This window comes from Fimicolochytrium jonesii, assembly GCF_025526975.1.
Source record: "Fimicolochytrium jonesii strain JEL569 chromosome Unknown EV422scaffold_6, whole genome shotgun sequence".
Taxonomy (NCBI): Eukaryota; Fungi; Chytridiomycota; class Chytridiomycetes; order Spizellomycetales; family Powellomycetaceae; genus Fimicolochytrium; species Fimicolochytrium jonesii.
In genome coordinates this window covers 765672-782135 of record NW_026515673.1, presented here as the reverse complement: position 1 = coordinate 782135, position 16464 = coordinate 765672, and the positions used below count along the sequence as shown (strand labels likewise).

The 16464-nt window shown below is 56.1% G+C and overlaps 8 protein-coding genes across 8 annotated transcripts; 4 read left to right on the top strand and 4 right to left on the bottom strand.

The window, feature by feature from the left end:
- Positions 1-62: 62 nt before the first annotated feature.
- Positions 63-1232, top strand: EV422DRAFT_494446 (NLI interacting factor-like phosphatase-domain-containing protein; the record flags this gene model as incomplete). The annotated part of the gene is made up of 4 exons (XM_053067746.1): positions 63-623; positions 713-829; positions 908-1019; positions 1108-1232. The coding sequence occupies 4 exons, from the start codon at positions 63-65 to the stop codon at positions 1230-1232; spliced, it is 915 nt and encodes a 304-aa protein (XP_052927270.1).
- A 493-nt stretch (positions 1233-1725) lies between these two features.
- Positions 1726-3718, bottom strand: EV422DRAFT_494214 (gamma-glutamyltranspeptidase; the record flags this gene model as incomplete). Its single annotated transcript, XM_053067727.1, has 4 exons — positions 1726-1769; positions 1857-1932; positions 2019-2540; positions 2648-3718. 4 exons carry the CDS (start codon positions 3716-3718, stop codon positions 1726-1728), a joined length of 1713 nt encoding a protein of 570 aa, XP_052927269.1.
- A 790-nt stretch (positions 3719-4508) lies between these two features.
- EV422DRAFT_391368 (transcription initiation factor IIF, beta subunit-domain-containing protein) lies at positions 4509-6112 on the bottom strand. The gene is made up of 3 exons (XM_053066855.1): positions 5603-6112; positions 5155-5521; positions 4509-5065 (listed from the first exon to the last, which is right to left on the bottom strand). Exons 1-3 carry the CDS (start codon positions 5908-5910, stop codon positions 4592-4594), a joined length of 1149 nt encoding a protein of 382 aa, XP_052927268.1. The 5' UTR covers positions 5911-6112; the 3' UTR covers positions 4509-4591.
- Positions 6043-8891, top strand: EV422DRAFT_585628 (uncharacterized protein; the record flags this gene model as incomplete). The annotated part of the gene is made up of 4 exons (XM_053073452.1): positions 6043-6813; positions 6885-7395; positions 7475-8185; positions 8260-8891. The coding sequence occupies exons 1-4, from the start codon at positions 6250-6252 to the stop codon at positions 8889-8891; spliced, it is 2418 nt and encodes an 805-aa protein (XP_052927267.1). The 5' UTR covers positions 6043-6249.
- A 394-nt stretch (positions 8892-9285) lies between these two features.
- Positions 9286-10683, top strand: EV422DRAFT_391315 (uncharacterized protein). Its single transcript, XM_053066854.1, has 4 exons — positions 9286-9371; positions 9462-9572; positions 9641-9839; positions 9909-10683. The coding sequence occupies exons 2-4, from the start codon at positions 9479-9481 to the stop codon at positions 10489-10491; spliced, it is 876 nt and encodes a 291-aa protein (XP_052927266.1). The 5' UTR covers positions 9286-9371; positions 9462-9478; the 3' UTR covers positions 10492-10683.
- A 40-nt stretch (positions 10684-10723) lies between these two features.
- EV422DRAFT_391307 (uncharacterized protein) lies at positions 10724-12334 on the bottom strand. Its single transcript, XM_053066853.1, has 3 exons — positions 12015-12334; positions 11799-11928; positions 10724-11718 (listed from the first exon to the last, which is right to left on the bottom strand). Exons 1-3 carry the CDS (start codon positions 12175-12177, stop codon positions 10875-10877), a joined length of 1137 nt encoding a protein of 378 aa, XP_052927265.1. The 5' UTR covers positions 12178-12334; the 3' UTR covers positions 10724-10874.
- Positions 12335-12374: 40 nt separating this feature from the next.
- Positions 12375-15523, top strand: EV422DRAFT_523283 (SART-1 protein). The gene is made up of 5 exons (XM_053069896.1): positions 12375-12536; positions 12618-13787; positions 13856-14160; positions 14237-14850; positions 14926-15523. Exons 1-5 carry the CDS (start codon positions 12524-12526, stop codon positions 15227-15229), a joined length of 2406 nt encoding a protein of 801 aa, XP_052927264.1. The 5' UTR covers positions 12375-12523; the 3' UTR covers positions 15230-15523.
- Positions 15524-16332, bottom strand: EV422DRAFT_523279 (uncharacterized protein). Its single transcript, XM_053069895.1, has 3 exons — positions 16084-16332; positions 15876-15992; positions 15524-15803 (listed from the first exon to the last, which is right to left on the bottom strand). The coding sequence occupies exons 1-3, from the start codon at positions 16223-16225 to the stop codon at positions 15706-15708; spliced, it is 357 nt and encodes a 118-aa protein (XP_052927263.1). The 5' UTR covers positions 16226-16332; the 3' UTR covers positions 15524-15705.
- Between the last annotated feature and the right edge of the window lie 132 nt (positions 16333-16464).

The window sequence follows — 16464 nt, the reverse complement described above, 5'->3', positions numbered from 1 at the left end:
ACACAGCTGGAGGTGGGGCAGGAGGTGGCGACCACCGTAAGGTCAGGCGGAGACGGAGCGATATGTTGACCAGCACCACAGCGGGGGGAAGTCTAGGCAGATATTCATCGTTGAGATCATCCTCGAATGGAAGTTCCACCAGCGTGTACGCTGGAGGATCCCTCTCATCCGCAACGGGCAGGACCCCACTGCCTCGGCGGTCCCGGCGTCTGAAAGAAAAGCAGCTCGCCCAGAACGGGTTCGCTCCCGGAGAGGGTGGTGGCGCCACCAGCACCTCCGCCTCATCCTCCTCCGACGGCGACCTCACCGAATCCGCCACCAGCGAAACCGACGGCGGCAGCCCCCGCCCCCTCGGCCGCTTACGTTCCATTCCCTCCTTCACATCAGACGGCGAGTACTCCTCCTCCTCATCCCTGTCGCATATACCCCGCCACATTTCGTCGCCGCGAAGACATAGACAACCCGTTAAGAAGACCCTAATTCTGGATCTGGACGAGACGCTGATACATTCCACGTCGAGGGGAAGCAAGTACCATCATCATATGGTGGAGGTTTTGGTGGATCGGCATGTGTGTCTTTACTATGTGTATAAGCGGCCCCATTGTGATTTGTTTCTCAGAAAGGTGCGTTTGGGTATTCTTGAACTTTGCAATGCGAGGGGCGTAGAACTTACATGCATGTATTTGTTTTTCATTCCTGCCGCTCATGAAAGGTCAGTGAATGGTACAAAGTGGTAATATTCACGGCATCGATGGCCGAATACGCGGATCCGGTCGTCGACTGGCTCGATCCCCAGCGCAAGATATTTGCCGCCCGCTATTTCAGACAGGTACGACCTTTTTCTGAACGTGAGGAACAGCCTTTTTAGACCTTTTCTATCCTTCCTCAACTTCTGAACGTCCATCAGTCATGTCTATTACGGCACGGCTTCTACATCAAAAACCTCGCAGTCGTAGAACCCGACCTCTCCCGCGTCTGCCTCGTCGACAACTCGCCAATATCCTACCAACTAAACGAAGGTACGCGTCTACGCGTCGTCGCGAAAAAGCCTCTATCTTCATTCCGCCCTATGAATCTCGCATCTCACACCTCCTGGCTCTCCTTTAGACAACGGCATCCCAACAGACACCTGGGTCGGCGACACGCAGGACGAAGGCCTGCTGGACCTCCTCCCATTTTTGGACGCCCTGCGGTTCGTGGAGGATGTGAGGCATGTCATCTCGATGAAATAACTGGCGGGAAGAGCCACACATGGGCCAACATCGGCGCGCGTGCACATACACCCCCATCGCCTTACGATTGTAAGCGTTCGGATTTCGGGTCCCACTCGACGAAACGCGCTCTCCTGCGGCTCCACCGTACACGTCGAGTAAGGCGTGGAGCGTGATTGTATAGTTCGGCTGCTTCATTGTCTCGGGCGCGCGGAAACTACCCAATACTCCCCCGTATCCCAGCATCGCTTCCCCATGTTTTTGAGCAACGGCGGGCGGCCCGCATATGTCACGGCTGGAATGTAAATAAATACACGGAAGCAAAACACGGGCTTATTTCTGGGGCGTAACTTGCGAAACGTCTCTCACCCAATGATGTCCTATGTTCTATTCGACGCCGTTACCATTATGTACAGGGCACATTCAGGGCAACCCGAGCTAAGACCGTAACAGTGTGTATAGTGGCGAGTCCTTCCTATTTCCCTATAAACCCCGCACCACGGCAGCGTGAAAATCAATATCCTACCGACACGCCGGCTTTCCTCCAATCCGAGGCGGCTGGGTGTGTGGTGAGACAGGGGGGAGCAAGGAGGTGGGGGATTAGCGTTCGATTTTGAGGAGAGGCGGGGCGGAAAGTATCGTTACCTTCTATGAGCCCGTCGGGGCGGCGGCGGATGACTTCTACGCCGGAGAGGTATAGGCCCTTGTCGAGGACGACGAACTGTTGGTGAGGGATCGGAGAGGAAGAGAGTGTCAGATTTCCCCGGCCCCGATATCCCAGGACGTGAATCATGCCACGCATTTCACCTTATGACCTCTCCCCTCCAAATCCTTCTTCAGCGTCTCATCAAACTCCCACTCGACCATGATATTATTCGGCAACAACTGATGATGCATCCTCGGTCTGGTCACAGCCTGCAGCGGCGTCGATCCCCAGTCCAACATATCCAGCACAGCCTGCATCGTCGCGGTAATGATCCGACTGCCCCCGCTCGCGCCGGCCACGACCTCGACATGGTCGCCCGCGCGATTCTCGATAATGACGGGCACGCTGCTGCTTAGTGGTCGTTTGCGCGGATGGATGAAGTTGTAGGGGGAGGGTTCGAGGCCGAACGCGTTCGGATGGCCCGGGATGGAGAAGTCGTCCATTTCGTCGTTGAGGATGATTCCTGTGGCCGCGTTCATGATTTGACCGCCGAAGAGGAGGTTGACGGTGCAGGTCATGGAGACTGCGGAGCCGTCGGCGGCGAGGACCGAGACGTGCATTGTACCGTGGTCTGAGTCGATGTCGAAGGTCGGATTGTAGTATTTCGGGCCGTGGGTCTTTTCCTGTGATGAGCGATTTCAAGTGAACGGTAAGTTTAGTCTGCGCAACATGCTTTCGGCCCCCTTCCTGACCTTCCCCTCGTCCACTGCTAGTACCATCTACCACTCACATCCGTGATGTTATGCCTCACATCCCACGCATAATGCTTCCGCGAAAAGTCCTTAGCAATCACCGTAATATTTTTATAAACCGGGTCAACCGGGTCTCCATAATAACTTCTCTGCGCAAACCCATGCTTGTACGCCTCCACAAGCCGATGGAAATTCGTGTTGGTCGGGCCTTCGCCATGCAAGTCGTATCCTTCCATGACATTCAGCAAGGAAATGAGGACCGGTCCGCTGGTGGGCGGTGGGCCTGTGATGACTCGACGGCCGTTGTAGTAACCGACATACGTCGGGAGGATTTTGGCCTGGTACTGACGCATGTCGTCCATCGAGAGGATCCCGCCTTCCGCTTTGGTTGTTTTGACGATCTCTTCGGCGATCCAGCCCTCGTAGAAGACATTCGCACCCTTCTCCCCAATCTCCTTCAGCGCCAAACCGTACTTTTCGCGTTTGATGATGTCACCTTGCTTCAGCAACACGCCATTTGGCGCGAACACGTCGCGGAACGCCGGGTTATTCAGTAGTAGCGTAGGAGCGAGATTGATTCTGTGTTCCAGGATATGGTTCACTTCCCATCCATTGATAGCCAGATCAACAGACGGCTGGAAAAGCCGTTTCCATTCCAGCTTCCCATATCGCTTATGCGCCGCCTCGAACCCTCTGATCTCGCCCGGTACAGCTACGCCCAACCCCCCGATCTGCGCAAGTTTGGGATCATGGTTGTACATGTCGGTTTGTGCAAGTGCAGGCGCCTCCTCGCGGAAATCAATGTACCGACTCATCCCATCGTGATCGCGGACGACCATGAACCCTCCACCACCGATCCCGCTGCTGTACATATTTGTGACGCCGATGCAGATGCCGGTGGCGATCGCTGCGTCGACGGCTGAACCGCCGTCTTTCAACGCGTCCACGCCGATTTTGCTGCAGAGTTCGTTCTCGGACGATACAGCGCCGTTTCGACCTGTTGCGCTGCCTGGGTGGTCTATCTTTTCGGACTTGTCGCCTATGGGAGTGGAGAGATGGGCATGATTCGTTCGGGTCACCGGTCTGCAATCTAGTACATCGGATGACATCGCATCTTACCCTTCTTATAATCATTGTAAGCGCTCAGTGCCAGGATGGTCCAGATGACTATGGGAGTTTGATCAGCCTCGATTTATGGGGGATACATGAAACGGCAACCCAGCTCTTTGCGCTCGCGACGAGAGTCTGTAACATGGGCAAGCGCAAAGTTGCGCCGGCAGCCTAAGTAGTGGGCTTTGCGCAGACCTTCACTAAAGCTCGCCTGCCCTCCATTCGCATCCTTCCCAATCAAATCCCACCGCACCGCACCGCACCCCACCCCCCACAGCCCAACTCACCCAACAACCCCAATAAACACCCTCCCAAAATCCTTCTCTTCCTCCCCTCAACCATCTTCTTCACCCGCTCCCAAACTCCCTTCTCGCCCGGTGCTCTCGTCGTCGTCCGCAGTGGCGCCATATCCGACGCATCCTCCCCGATGGAGACGTAGGGCTGGTTATGCGATTGCGAGTGGGTCGGGAGGAGTTGGATAGGGGGTGGGGGTGGGTACATGCCGGTGAGGGATTTTGCGCGGAGCATTGAGTGAGTTGGGTGAGTGCGGTTGAGGACGCGCAAAGTAGGTGGGTGTGCTATACCTCAGAGGACATGGTGTGGGGGTGGCTGCGGTGTGCGTGCAGTTGCGGCGAGGTGCGGCGTGGATGGATGATGGGGGCTTCCGTCGGGGATGAGGGAAGCTGGGGAACGTGGGAGGGAACGTTCGAAGTCTCTGGGAAAAAAGGGTTGACAAATGCAACGCTCACTTGACAAGTCACGGACGCGTTTCCCTCGGATAGCGCAAATGTCGCTGCTGGCTTTTGAAAGAATGTACTGGATGTATGGACAACGTTGCCTACATCCCGCGCATCGCAACCAAACCACATCCTTCAGAAGATCTCATAATCATCATCCCCATTCCCACCCGCTCCACTCCCACTCGGCCCTCCCCCCGTCCCCGTGGTATCATTCCCGAACTCCATCCCGGACGCTAACCCCATCCCATCCCCATAATCCATCTCATCCAGATCCTCCTCCTCCCCCGTCGCCGCCGCCTGTCCCGGTGCAGCCGTAGTTGCCGTCGACGCCCCCGCATTGCTCCCCTCCGCGGGCTGCGTTACAGGCACCGCACTCATCCCTTTGAACTCCGGCCTGAGCTCATACAACCCCACATACGGCCCTCGTTTGTTGAGGATTGCCACCTCGCCCAACACCTCCTTGAGCCATGCCTGAGGCTGATGCGTGCGTTCGAGCAGGCCTTTGAAATTCCAGTGTGCGTATTTTTCGAAGGCGGTGAAGAGCAGGTTGATGAGGTCTGTCTTTTCGAGGCGAGACTTTTTGTCTGTCTGCGATGATTGTTTTTTCTGGCAGAAAGAAGCGGAAGCGTCAGAATGGCTCGAAAGAAGGAAAGAGCACGAAACGCTGCTCGCTATCGCTCGCAAAGTGAACCTACCGAAACCGCAAAACTGACACCCTCCTTCTTCCCATGCCCCGCCATCCCCGGCTTCAAGAATGTGAACGCAGGCCCGTCCTTCTCCAATCTCTGCACCGGCCGTTTCCTATCCATCATCCCCTTCGCCCTCGCCTGCATCAGCTGCTTATACCGGTCATTGACAATCGGCGCGATGGACGCCTCGCTGTTGACGCGGCCGATCAGCTCCTTCGGCCGGTCGGCGGGCTTGTTAACGGTGAAGATGTAGGATGTGGGCGGGGCGAGGTTGGTGTAGGAGAGTGTGTAGGAGTTTGGGATGTCGTCGCTCCAGGGCGTGGTAGGGAGGGTGACGGTGCCGCGGTTGACGGCGGGGTTTATGGAGTTCCTTCTGTGAGAAAGATAGGAAGGACGATTGATACTCGGTCCCATGCGGTCGCTATTTCTCCTTCCTCCATCGAGAATAACTCACATTAAGACAGATGGAACATCAATCGTCCCCAACACAACTTCCTCCTGCTTCCCCGTCTCCCCAGGACCGCCCTTCTCCGCAACCTCCGTCCACTTCTCCGCCAGGAACTTGGGCACCTTCACCAGCCACACCTCCGTCTCGGCGTCATCTAGGCGGAGATCCTCGTCTTCCTCCGCGAGCAAATCGTCAGCGTCTGGGTCGTCGAGTTCTTCCCGTTTGCGTTTGTTGGAGGCTGCTTCGTCGTCGGAGGAGGAGAGGAGGAGGTCGTCGAGGTCCGGGTCATCCTGGGCTGTTAGGTCGACTTCCATTTTGACGGTGAGTGAGTTTGTGAGTTGGAGCGGGTGTGCGGCGAGAGTGAGCGGTTGCCGAGTGAGATATCCTCGTTGAGAGACTCTGCTGGGGAGCTGGTGGTCTGTGGTGGGATGCCTGTCAGTAAATTGAGTCGGGTTAGCGGGGAAGGGGAAGAACGGGGAAGTCAATTGCAACTCGCAGAGCCCTTTTGCACGCGTGCCTGGGGAGAATTGGACATGGAAGGAGAGGATTGAGCATTCCCCGCAGTCCCAACGCCCAAAGACAGGTCCGCCAACAAGAACTTGGCGTCGGGGAGAAGCTCAACGTCCGGGGACTATTCCTTCCTTTTGCTCGCCATGACACAAGCCATCTTCGTATGCAGCAGATGCTGTCGAGCAGCTGGCCTTCCTCGAGCATCCCAAAGTGGAGCACTGCGAGTGCCATTCCGACGACAGCGACGAAGCATCACCCCCCTCGCCACCCCACTCTCACCCCCCCGCCGTCCGTTCAACACCAAGCCAACCGCCTCAAAAACCACTCTCCAACAAATCTTCGACCACCCAACGGAATGGAAACTCAACCGCTACTCCAACTCCCACACCACCTCCACCGGCCTCTTCGGCCTCCCCGCCTTCGACCGCCCCGAAGGCTTCGTCCACGCCGCGCAAGTCGCCATGGTGGAGATCGACCTCATTGTCGAGCGGGTATGCGCGGCGGTGGACCACCGCGATCGGAACGAAATGGTAAAAACGGTCAAGAGGCTGGATAGACTGTCGGAGATATTGTGTACGGTGGTGGACTCGGCGGAGCTGATACGCAATGTGCATCCGGACGGACGGTTTGTGGAGGCGGCGAATGAGGCGCATTCGGCGTTGAGTAGTGTGATTAATCAGTTGAACACGCATCCAAAGCTGTATAAGGTACGGAGGAAAAATGCTCTCTTCGCTTTTGATGTGATGCATGCTCACGTCACTCTGACATCTCATCACAGTCCCTTCGAACGGTGATGCACGACCCGACTATCACAAAACACTTCTCGGAGCAGGAGCTCCGCGTAGGCAACCTCCTGCTCGCCGATTTCGAGAAATCCGGCGTCCACATGCCCAAAGCCATGCGCGACCGCTACGTTGACCTGCAAAACCGGATCCTCGACCTCGGCCACGAAATGATCACAATGGCCGGGCCTGGCGTTCCCGAGGTCGTCATTGAGAACCCGTTGGAGAAGTTGCATGGGGTGCCTGGCCAAGTTCTATCACGCATCCTCAATGAGAGTGGCACGCGAGCGACTATACCAACCAACTCGGTACTGGCGTCCGCGGTGTTGAGGACTGCGCGGGATGAGGGGGTGAGGAAACAAGTGTATTTGGCGATGAACTCTGGGAGTAAGGAGCAGGTTGATGTGCTGGAGGCGATGTTGTGGACGAGGGGCGAGCTCGCGAGGCTGTTGAAGAAGGACAGCTATGCGGAGCTTTCGTTGACGGATAAGATGGCTGAGACGCCTGGTATGTTGTATTGGGTAAAGAGTTGGTATCGCCAATGGTGCGAGGGTCCTGGCTGACATCCTCCCCGTAATGACTACAGAAATAGTGATTGCATTCCTCGAATCGCTTTCAGATCTTCACAAGCCACGAGCAGACGCCGAAGTCGATCGTCTCCTATCCCTCAAGAAAATGCACAACCCAAAACCTACCACCCAAATCGAAGCCTGGGACCGTCACTACTACTCCCAATTCGTCCAGCCCACAGCCGCCCGGCAAGAGCCCTCCACAGACCCCTTCCACCCGCGCCCGATCTCCCAAGGCTCCGACCAGCTCGCCGCCTACTTTTCCGTCGGCACCGTCTTCGAAGGCCTCTCCAACCTCTTCCACGCTCTCTACTGCGTCACCCTGGTCCCACAGACCGTCGTCCCCGGCGAGATCTGGCACGACGAGGTCCGCAAATTGGACGTCATCCACGACACGGACGGCAAGATTGGGAGTATCTACTGTGACCTCTTTGCGCGGGATTCCGCCGAGGGCCGGAAATACGAGACTGCCGCGCATTTCACTGTGCGGTGCTCGCGCCGGATAGACGACGAAGAGCGGTTTGGAGAGGGGTATGCGAAAGGCGCGATGAGGATCAAGGGGGCTGAGAAGGAGGTTGTGGAGGGTGGGGTGAAGAAACGGTATCAGTTGCCGATTGTGGTGCTTGTGACGGCGTTCTCGAGTCCGAGGCCGGACGCGGGCGTGCCGGCTTTGTTGAGTCTTTGGGAGGTGGAGACGTTGTTTCATGAGATGGGCCATGCTATGCATTGTGAGTTTTCATATTGTATGAGTGTAGTGAGCACCGAACATCGGAGGCTGACTTCGTTCCCCCTTCCCGCATAGCAATGCTAGCCCGCACAGACTTCCAACACATCTCCGGCACCCGCGTCCCAATGGATTTCGTCGAAGTCCCCTCCATCTTCACCGAAACCTTTGCCAAAAACCCGCAAGTCCTCTCCCTCATTGGCCGCCACCACCAAACCAACACGCCGATCCCACCCTCTCTTCTCCCTTCCCCGAGATCATGCCAACCCGACGCCCTTGAAATCCAAAACCAGCTCCAACTCTCCCTCCTCGACCAAATGTACCACTCCCCGCTCGCCCTCGACGCCCACTTCTCATCCACCGCCGTCCTCACCCACGCACAACAGCTGTACGGCGCCTTCCCTCCTCCTCAACCGCCTGCAGCGTGGCAGGTGCAGTTCACGCATCTGGTCAGTTATGGCGCGACGTACTATAGTTATTTCTGGAGTCGCAGGTGGGCCGGGCGGATATTTAGGAGGTGGTTTGGAGGGGATGTGGAGGCGTGGGGCGAGGGTGGGGAGATGTTTAGGAAGGAGGTGTTGCATTGGGGAGGTGGGAGGGATCCGTGGGTAGGGTTGGAACGGATGGGGGTTGTGAGGGAGGGGGAGCGGGAGGGGAAATTTAGGGCGGAGATGGCGGATTTGGGGGTCGGGGAGGGTGGGGAGCGTTGAGGATTCTTGCACTCGCTACGTGCTCGTAGGGGCTGTGGAACATGATGTAGATTTCTCCCTTTGCGGCGTATATACTATAGAACCAGTGCTTATTCGAATTCTGCAGAGCAAGACTACAATCTGGATCACCTACATCTGAGTAAAACTTCCTTTGGGACCTTGGAGGGTTGAACCTCTTTCAAAATGACAGCACATGTGGTTCCGGCGGTATTCACACCGAATCGCCGGTACGTGCATCCAGGTAATTAAGCAATAAATAAATGGGCAGCCCCAGTACCACGGTGGCGGAGGGTACGCCCCTTACCAATAGCGATAAGTGCAGGAAGGCTGCAAGCGGCCATGCTCTCATCACTCAAAACGCACGGGGCTTTTGGAAAGTGACTCCCAGCCCTGACGACTGAGCGCACTTCCTTCCTTGCGCTTGCCTCTTGCGCAAAATCCCTACGCATTTCACCTACGGCTTTCAACCGAACAAACAAGGTACGGCTCTCCTGATGACCTCAGTTGATGGTGGCGGCAGAGTGGTCAACTAACATATCACACGTTCGCACTCTTTCTGGGGCTTTACAGGTCTTTTACCTCCCAAGATGCTCGGCGGAGATAGCGGCGTGATTCCGGCCTGGAGCCCAATCATGCTCCAGTCTGTCGAAACCAACTACGATTCCCTGCGCAAAGAACCCAGTATGTATCGCTCTCTCGCAGCGTCTCCCCTTTCTTCCTCTATACTTACCCCGGTCTCTTTTTTCTAGTCTACGTCCAAATCGCCTCAGTCCGCTCCACAGGCGCTCCGAAGCTTCAACGGCTGGTGTTCCTGGACTTTCTGAGTGCCGACCCGAAAGTCCTCATTTTCGCGGCGGCGACACGCAACTCGGAGCTTATGTCGGTTACGAAGGGGTCCCAGACGCATGAGATTTTTTGGCAGATGCCGAGGAGTGGTGAGACTTTTACGTGAGTATCATTCATGACCCAACTGCTTGCCAGGTTTGGAGTCTAACGACACCCCTTTTACAAACACAGGATAACAGGCCGAATGTACATAGTAGCAGCCCCCACAATGTCCCACCGCTTCGGCGCGCCCCCCCGTCGCATCGCCCTCGGCTCCACCTCCACCAACCCCGACGAATTCTGGGAATCCCAACGCCTGTCCCACTGGAAAAAGCTCTCCCCGCAGTACCGCGCAACCTTCACCTGGCCCGCGGCGGGTGAGCCCCACCAAACGCTCGCGAACGAGGGGTCCGTTTACCGCGAGGCCAACTCGGTGCGCATCGTGGCGGATACACATACGGGGTATAAATATACGCGGTTGGACGCGATGGATGAGGATGTTGCCACGGGGGGTGCTGCGGTGGGCAGTGGCTTTTTGGGTGCGATTGGGAATGCGATGAGAGGTGGAGGCAACGCTGCTGCGGGTGGTAGCGAGAAGGATCAGGAGTTGAGATGTGTGCACAACGCGGCGCTGGATAATTTTTGTTTGTTGGTGTTGAAGGCGCAGAGGGTGGATCATTACTCGCCGAACCCGGCTGGATCGGGGCCGCCGACGAGGACGGTGGATGAGTGTTTGAAGGATGGGAGTTGGGTTAGGCAGAATTTGAACCCGTGAGCGAGGGAACCATGTGGAGGCACCCCCATGCGCGGTCTTTTTTTGTCTATAGATCTCCCCCGCACCCTCTTTTTTTATCATTGCATTGCCACATTATTCGGCGTAGAACATAGCATTAGTCCCCTCACATCCGCACAATTTGTATACAGTGAGTTTCCCTCGTTTCCGTACATAGTCTTCCCCTTGATCCTTCTGGGTTTTGTAGATCTCTTTATTCTATCAATCATTCCATATAGAGAGCTTCATGATTGATCTCGCTACGTATGTGTGCTAATCAAGATCAAATATTTACAATAAGGTAGGAGTGTTCTGAAAAGCAGTCGTTCTCAGAGTGCGAGCGAAACACTATGTACATGTGCCGCGGCATGCCTATCTACCAGCACTCAATAGATTATCCCAACGGTCACGACTCCATCCGCCTCCCCAAACACCAACCCCTTCCTAAACGGCTCTGTCCACGCCACACACCTATTTTGAAAACTCAAAAAGCTAAAATAGCCCTTCAACACCACCGTGCTCCCCGCCGTCACAATCACCACCTTCACCAGCCCGGGCCACACTGCTAAATCCGTCGGCTGCCAGGAAGTCTTCGGCGCGGGGTGTTTGATGTACCATTCCCAAATGAGGATGGGCAGCGCGGACGAGAAACATGCCCAGAGCTGGTAACATGTGTAGGGGCGTCGGTAGAAGGGTGGGGTCTGTAACCTGAACCCGTTGCCGATAGGTATTTTGATTCTAGCCATGGCTTGCGCGTCGACGAGGAGCGTTTCGACCTCCCAATGCGCTAACGCGAGGGCCCGGCGGCGGAGGAGGAGGAAGAGCCACCAGTGCAGTACGGGCGACCAGAGGGTTGTCCAGGTTCCACAGCCGCCCATTTGGGGGGGACACCACCTCCAGCCTGCGTCGCGCACGGCGGCGCGGGAGAGGAACCACCAGGCTGTGCACACCGCGCCGTTCGTGACGTATACGCCGTAAGTCAGAATCCAGCGTTCGAGGGGCCGGTACATCACCTGCCCGGCGAGACAGAGGGTGTAGAAGAGGAGTTCGAGGATGCTGATCCAGTCGAGGAAGGTGAAGGGGTGGACTTTGCAGCTTGTTAATGTCTCCATCGGGTGTGTGATTAAGCCCCACGTACTCGGGCTGTTGGCGCACAGGATGACGCGGCGGAAGTAGCAATGGCAGAGGTAGGTGTGGAAGAGCCAGCCGACGATGCCGTAGGATATCTTGCTAATGCGATGTCAGGGATGCTTTATTGCGTGGGTGCGTAGATTGGGAACGGGTGGGTGTTTGGCTTATTTTGCCCATACCTCTTATACGTGAGCCCATCAACGAGATCACGGAATTCCCGCCGCTCTCCAGGTGTGCTCGGCGGGCCCGTCGCTGATCCATCCCTCGCTGTTGCAAACCCCATCTCCTTCCGCCTCTTGCTGATCTCCGCTGCGTACCCAGACATACAGAAGAAATCGTTAATCACCATCCCAATATACCTTCATTCCCCGGCGGGTTTATACCCCCTAACTTACAATAAATCCGATAAAAAGCGTCCTTATGCCTCCTCATCTCATCCTCAGCCTTCGCGTCCGTGCCGTCGCCGAAGAGGAGATGGTAGTCGGTGTGGTCATCTTCACGCGGCGGGTGGGTCTTCGGGGGGGAGGGGCTGCGTTTCCACCAGCGGTGATGGCTCATAAAGACGATGGAAGGGCGCTTGAGGTGGATGCTAATCGGTGGCGCTTGTGGGTATGACTGTGGGTATGACTGTGGGTAGGGTTGATGGGTCTATGGGGTGTATGGGTTTGTGGAAGAATGGGCAGGTTCCTGTTCCCACGCAGTTCCCACGCGGGCCAAGGAGACGGGGGGCCAAGGCTTGTGAATCCCCAGGCTTCCCCGCTTTCCCAATTAACAGCCCCGCACTAGGAGTCTCCTCCACTAGGACTTACAGTATCTTCTGACAGTTCACTCCTGCTACAGCGTTCGCCAAAATACAGGACAGTTCACCTCCAATACTCTCGCCCTGCCACGGAAATTGTCAGCAATGGCTCGCGACGGTAAGCACAGGCCGGCACCAACCCTTGTCCAAAGTCAATCATGCTCACCTCCTAACAGACACATCGTCCGCCCTCCCGCAGACGGCGACACCGGCGACGTTGAACTCTCCATAGAAGAAACCAACGCCCTGCGCGTCAAACTCGGCCTGAAACCTTTAGCCGAATCCAGAACCAGCGAAAGCCAGCAGGCGGCCGAACAGAATTATGCCAAACACCAGAAAGAGCTCGCCGAGAAGGCCGCGCGCAAGGGGCTGATTGAGACGATTGCGAAGGAGAAGGAGAAGGCTAAGCGGAATGTCAAGCTGGAGGGGGCGACGTTGGGGGCTGCGTCGGACGACGAGGATGCTGCGGGGGATTCACTAAAATGGGTGCTTCGACAGAGGGAGAAGGAGGAGAAGCGGAAGGCGAAGGCGAAGAAGAAGGCTGAGATGCTGGCTCAGAAGCGGGAGAGCGATTTAGCCGAGATGGATCGGTCTGCGGTGTCGGACTATAAGGCGTCGGATCTGAAGGGATTGCGCGTGGACCATGATCTGGAGGATGTCGCTGTCGGCGGTGAAACGATTCTGACTTTGAAGGATTCTACGATCCTGGAGAATGAAGAGGAGGGGGATATCCTTCATAACGTAAATATAGCCGACGACACCAAAGGTCGCAAAAACGTCGAAAACAAGAAAAAGGGAAAGAAAGCTTACAACGTCTATGACGACGAAGAGTTCCTCGACCCCGGGAAGAAGCGGAACCTCCTCTCTCAGTATGACGAAGAGATCGACGGCGAACCCGAGCGAGGGTTCGTGATCAGCGAAAACGGGATGGTGGATGTGGAGACACGGAAAAAAGAAGTGGGCGAAAAGCTGCGGGCGGGCGCTATCGCCCTGACGTACGAGAAGAATCTGGAGATCAAGGACTACTATACCCAGGAGGAAATGGTGGCATTCAAGAAGCCAAAGAAGAAGAAGAAGTCGTCTCGTCGTGAAAGGCGGGCGGTGGATGAGGAGGGTGATGCGGTTGAGGGAGGGAACGCGCCGCGGGCGAATGGGGATGATGCGATGGAGGTGGACTTACCAACGGCGGGTGACAACGGGGATGCAGGCAGCGCGTCACGGCCAATAGATTACAGCTTCAGCAACCGTAATACGGACATTGATGCGGTGAACTTTGTGGATGACGATGACCTTCAGTCGGCGTTAGCGCGATCCCGAAGACTGCAGATGAAGAAGCGGAGCAAGCACGATGTGGAGGCGATTGCTGATGGTAAGCACCCCTTTTTCATGGTCTTCCTCTACCATCGCGCGCGGACTCACTCACGTCATTCCTGACAGCCGCACGTCAGATAAAAGAAGAGGACGCACCAATCGAGGGTGGGATGGTCCTATCCGCCACATCGGAGTTTGTCCGCAATCTGGCTACCGCGCCAGCACCTGTCGTCAAAGCGCCTGAACCTATACGGCCGACGCCGGCGGTGAAGCAGGAAGCAAAGACGCACGAGAACGATGTGGACCAGATGGACGTTGACGAGGCTGACCAGGGCGATGAGAAGGGAGGTTGGGAAATGGACGATGGAAGCAAAACGGAAGTGACAATCAAGAAGGAGAAGGATGAAGAGTCCGACGATGGGGAGCTTATGGTACGTTGGGTTAAAAGAAACTGTCATCTTCGTTTCGCCATTTAGAGTGTCATTGACTTATTGTATCTATACGCAGCCTGCGCCCCTCGAAGAAGAACCCTTAGTCGGCGCCGGTCTAGCAGCCACCATTTCTCTCCTCACGCAAAAAGGCTTCGTCGAGAAAACCACCCCCGAAGAACTCGAGCGCCAACGCAAACAAGCCGAAAAGCTCCTCTTCCTCAACGAACAACGCAAAGCCGATCGGCTCCGCGAGCTTCAACGCGAAAAGGAAAAACAACGCAACCGCGAACGCAACAACCAAGAAAAAGGTAAAAATAACAACCACCGCGACGACGACGATTGGTACCGCGAAGAACAAGAAGCGATCGAAGCACGTAACGCCGAGCGGCGCCGCGCGCGCGAGATCGAGGAGCGGTACAAGCTGTACAACCCGGACGTTGACCTGAAGTACCACGACGAGTATGGCCGCGAGCTCAACCAGAAGGAGGCGTTCAGGCAGCTGAGTCATAAGTTCCATGGCAAGAAGAGCGGGAAGATGAAGACGGAGAAGCGGTTGAGGAAGATTGAGGAGGAGCTGAAGATGGAGAAGATGAGTAGTACGGATACGCCGTTGGGGACGGCGGCGGCGTTGAGTGAGCGGACGAGGGCGGCGGGGGCCGCGCATTTGGTGCTTAGTGTTGGGAATCGGAGGTAAATGCTCTCATCTCTTACGTCTCCCGTTCACTAGCAAGAGACTGACGCAAATGAATCCTCTCTCTCGTATAGCGCACTCCCAGCAGACATACCCCTCGCCTCCGCCAAACGCCCCAAACCCGCCAAACCAGCCACGAAACAACCGAAAGTCACAACCACGACCGTCATCGACACCGAACGGAACGTGAACACGTTCAATCGCGAGAAAGTCGCTTTCGGGCTCGGTGGGTCCGGGGCAGCACAGCAGGGTGGTTCGGCACCGTCGTCGGGGCCGTCGGCGGCGGGACAGGGACAGGGCGCGAAACGGAAGGGGAGTGAGGCGGATGGTGGGGACGCGGAGGGGCCGGTTGCGAAGAAGGCGAGGGAGGATCGTTGAGTTGCGATGGAAGTCGTTGTTGGGACGCTTATGGTGCGTTGGGATGCATCGTGCTCCTTCTGTTCCCATCATGCACTTGATTCCTGTCTTGCACCCGGTTCTTGCAAATGAGTTTGTTAGCGATCTCCCAGGAATAGAAACGAGAGCGTAGGCAATAGTGTACATACCCGCTTCCACAGCCTACTATGCTTTGCCACCGAGTGACTTGATGCATCCTCCGCTCCTTTGGGATGGCTTGATGAACCCAGACTAGTGAACATAGCAATGATATTTATAGAGGCCACAACCGTACATGGCCCAAATGGCAATCCAAATCCTATTTATAACCTCTCCTACGATAGCTGCTCATACGCCGGACGGAAAACTTGATAGTAGAGCGGTTCCACAGTGACCACGCCCCATGAATCAAAACAAGAACCATCGTCCAACTCCTCTCACTCCGTTTAAACCTCCCTCCTCCTGTTATCGCCATCATGTTAAAACGCCCTCTTCAGCGTCGCCACCTCCCACCACAGCTTGAAATCGCTCATCAATGACCACACGGGGTACTTGAACGTCGCTGGTTTGTTGTGCTCTGCAAACGCAATATATCAGATAATCCACAATCCACGTCACAATGGGAAGTGCGATCTGAAAGCAAACCTACCAAAGAAAAAATGTCCGACCCACGCAAACCCGTACCCTATCAGCGGGACATATATGAGCAGACGCGGTTGCAAGGTGGTGATGGCGGTGGCGAGGACGCCGATCACGAAGGTTGTTCCTAGAGAGACAACAACGGCGCGCCGTGAACGTCAGCCTATGCGTCCGACAGTATAACATATATGATATATATCCCTGGGCGTTTAGCCTACCAGTCAAGTGCAGCCTTCGGCACGTCTTGTTGGCATGCTCGCCGAGGTAGAATGGCCAGAAGGCCTGGAAGGTAGGGAATGAACCCGTGGCGGGGTGCGGGATGGGCTTGTAGGTGGGGTTTGCGATTGAAGGGGGTGACATGGTGGGAGACCGGATGGTGGTGATGGGACTGTCCTGTCCGTCAGTGTTTCTCGTTGACAGGGGACTCTAAGGGGAGCCTTTGAAGTTTGAATGCAGGACGACCGTCGACGCCCGCAGAGCGCGCGTGACGCTTGCGCACAACTGCACATGCATTGGCACAAAATGGACTTGGACGTTCAAAAGCCACACCTGCCCAAGTTGCCCCTGCGTATTCAGTAGGGACGCCCCAAGGACACATC

Coding starts and splice junctions, on each gene's coding strand:
- EV422DRAFT_391368 (XM_053066855.1), bottom strand. CDS start 5,910: ATGGAAGTCGACCTAACAGCCCAGGATGACCCGGACCTCGACGACCTC. Junction 5,522..5,602: donor GATGTTCCATCTGTCTTAAT/GTGAGTTATTCT, acceptor TCTTTCTCACAG/AAGGAACTCCATAAACCCCG. Junction 5,066..5,154: donor GTGTCAGTTTTGCGGTTTCG/GTAGGTTCACTT, acceptor TCTTTCTGCCAG/AAAAAACAATCATCGCAGAC.
- EV422DRAFT_391315 (XM_053066854.1), top strand. CDS start 9,479: ATGCTCGGCGGAGATAGCGGCGTGATTCCGGCCTGGAGCCCAATCATG. Junction 9,573..9,640: donor TTCCCTGCGCAAAGAACCCA/GTATGTATCGCT, acceptor TCTTTTTTCTAG/TCTACGTCCAAATCGCCTCA. Junction 9,840..9,908: donor AGGAGTGGTGAGACTTTTAC/GTGAGTATCATT, acceptor TTACAAACACAG/GATAACAGGCCGAATGTACA.
- EV422DRAFT_391307 (XM_053066853.1), bottom strand. CDS start 12,177: ATGAGCCATCACCGCTGGTGGAAACGCAGCCCCTCCCCCCCGAAGACC. Junction 11,929..12,014: donor CGCTTTTTATCGGATTTATT/GTAAGTTAGGGG, acceptor CTGGGTACGCAG/CGGAGATCAGCAAGAGGCGG. Junction 11,719..11,798: donor GATGGGCTCACGTATAAGAG/GTATGGGCAAAA, acceptor ACATCGCATTAG/CAAGATATCCTACGGCATCG.
- EV422DRAFT_523283 (XM_053069896.1), top strand. Junction 13,788..13,855: donor TGTGGAGGCGATTGCTGATG/GTAAGCACCCCT, acceptor CATTCCTGACAG/CCGCACGTCAGATAAAAGAA. Junction 14,851..14,925: donor CTTAGTGTTGGGAATCGGAG/GTAAATGCTCTC, acceptor TCTCTCGTATAG/CGCACTCCCAGCAGACATAC.
- EV422DRAFT_523279 (XM_053069895.1), bottom strand. CDS start 16,225: ATGTCACCCCCTTCAATCGCAAACCCCACCTACAAGCCCATCCCGCAC. Junction 15,993..16,083: donor CCGAAGGCTGCACTTGACTG/GTAGGCTAAACG, acceptor TTGTCTCTCTAG/GAACAACCTTCGTGATCGGC. Junction 15,804..15,875: donor GGTCGGACATTTTTTCTTTG/GTAGGTTTGCTT, acceptor TTGCGTTTGCAG/AGCACAACAAACCAGCGACG.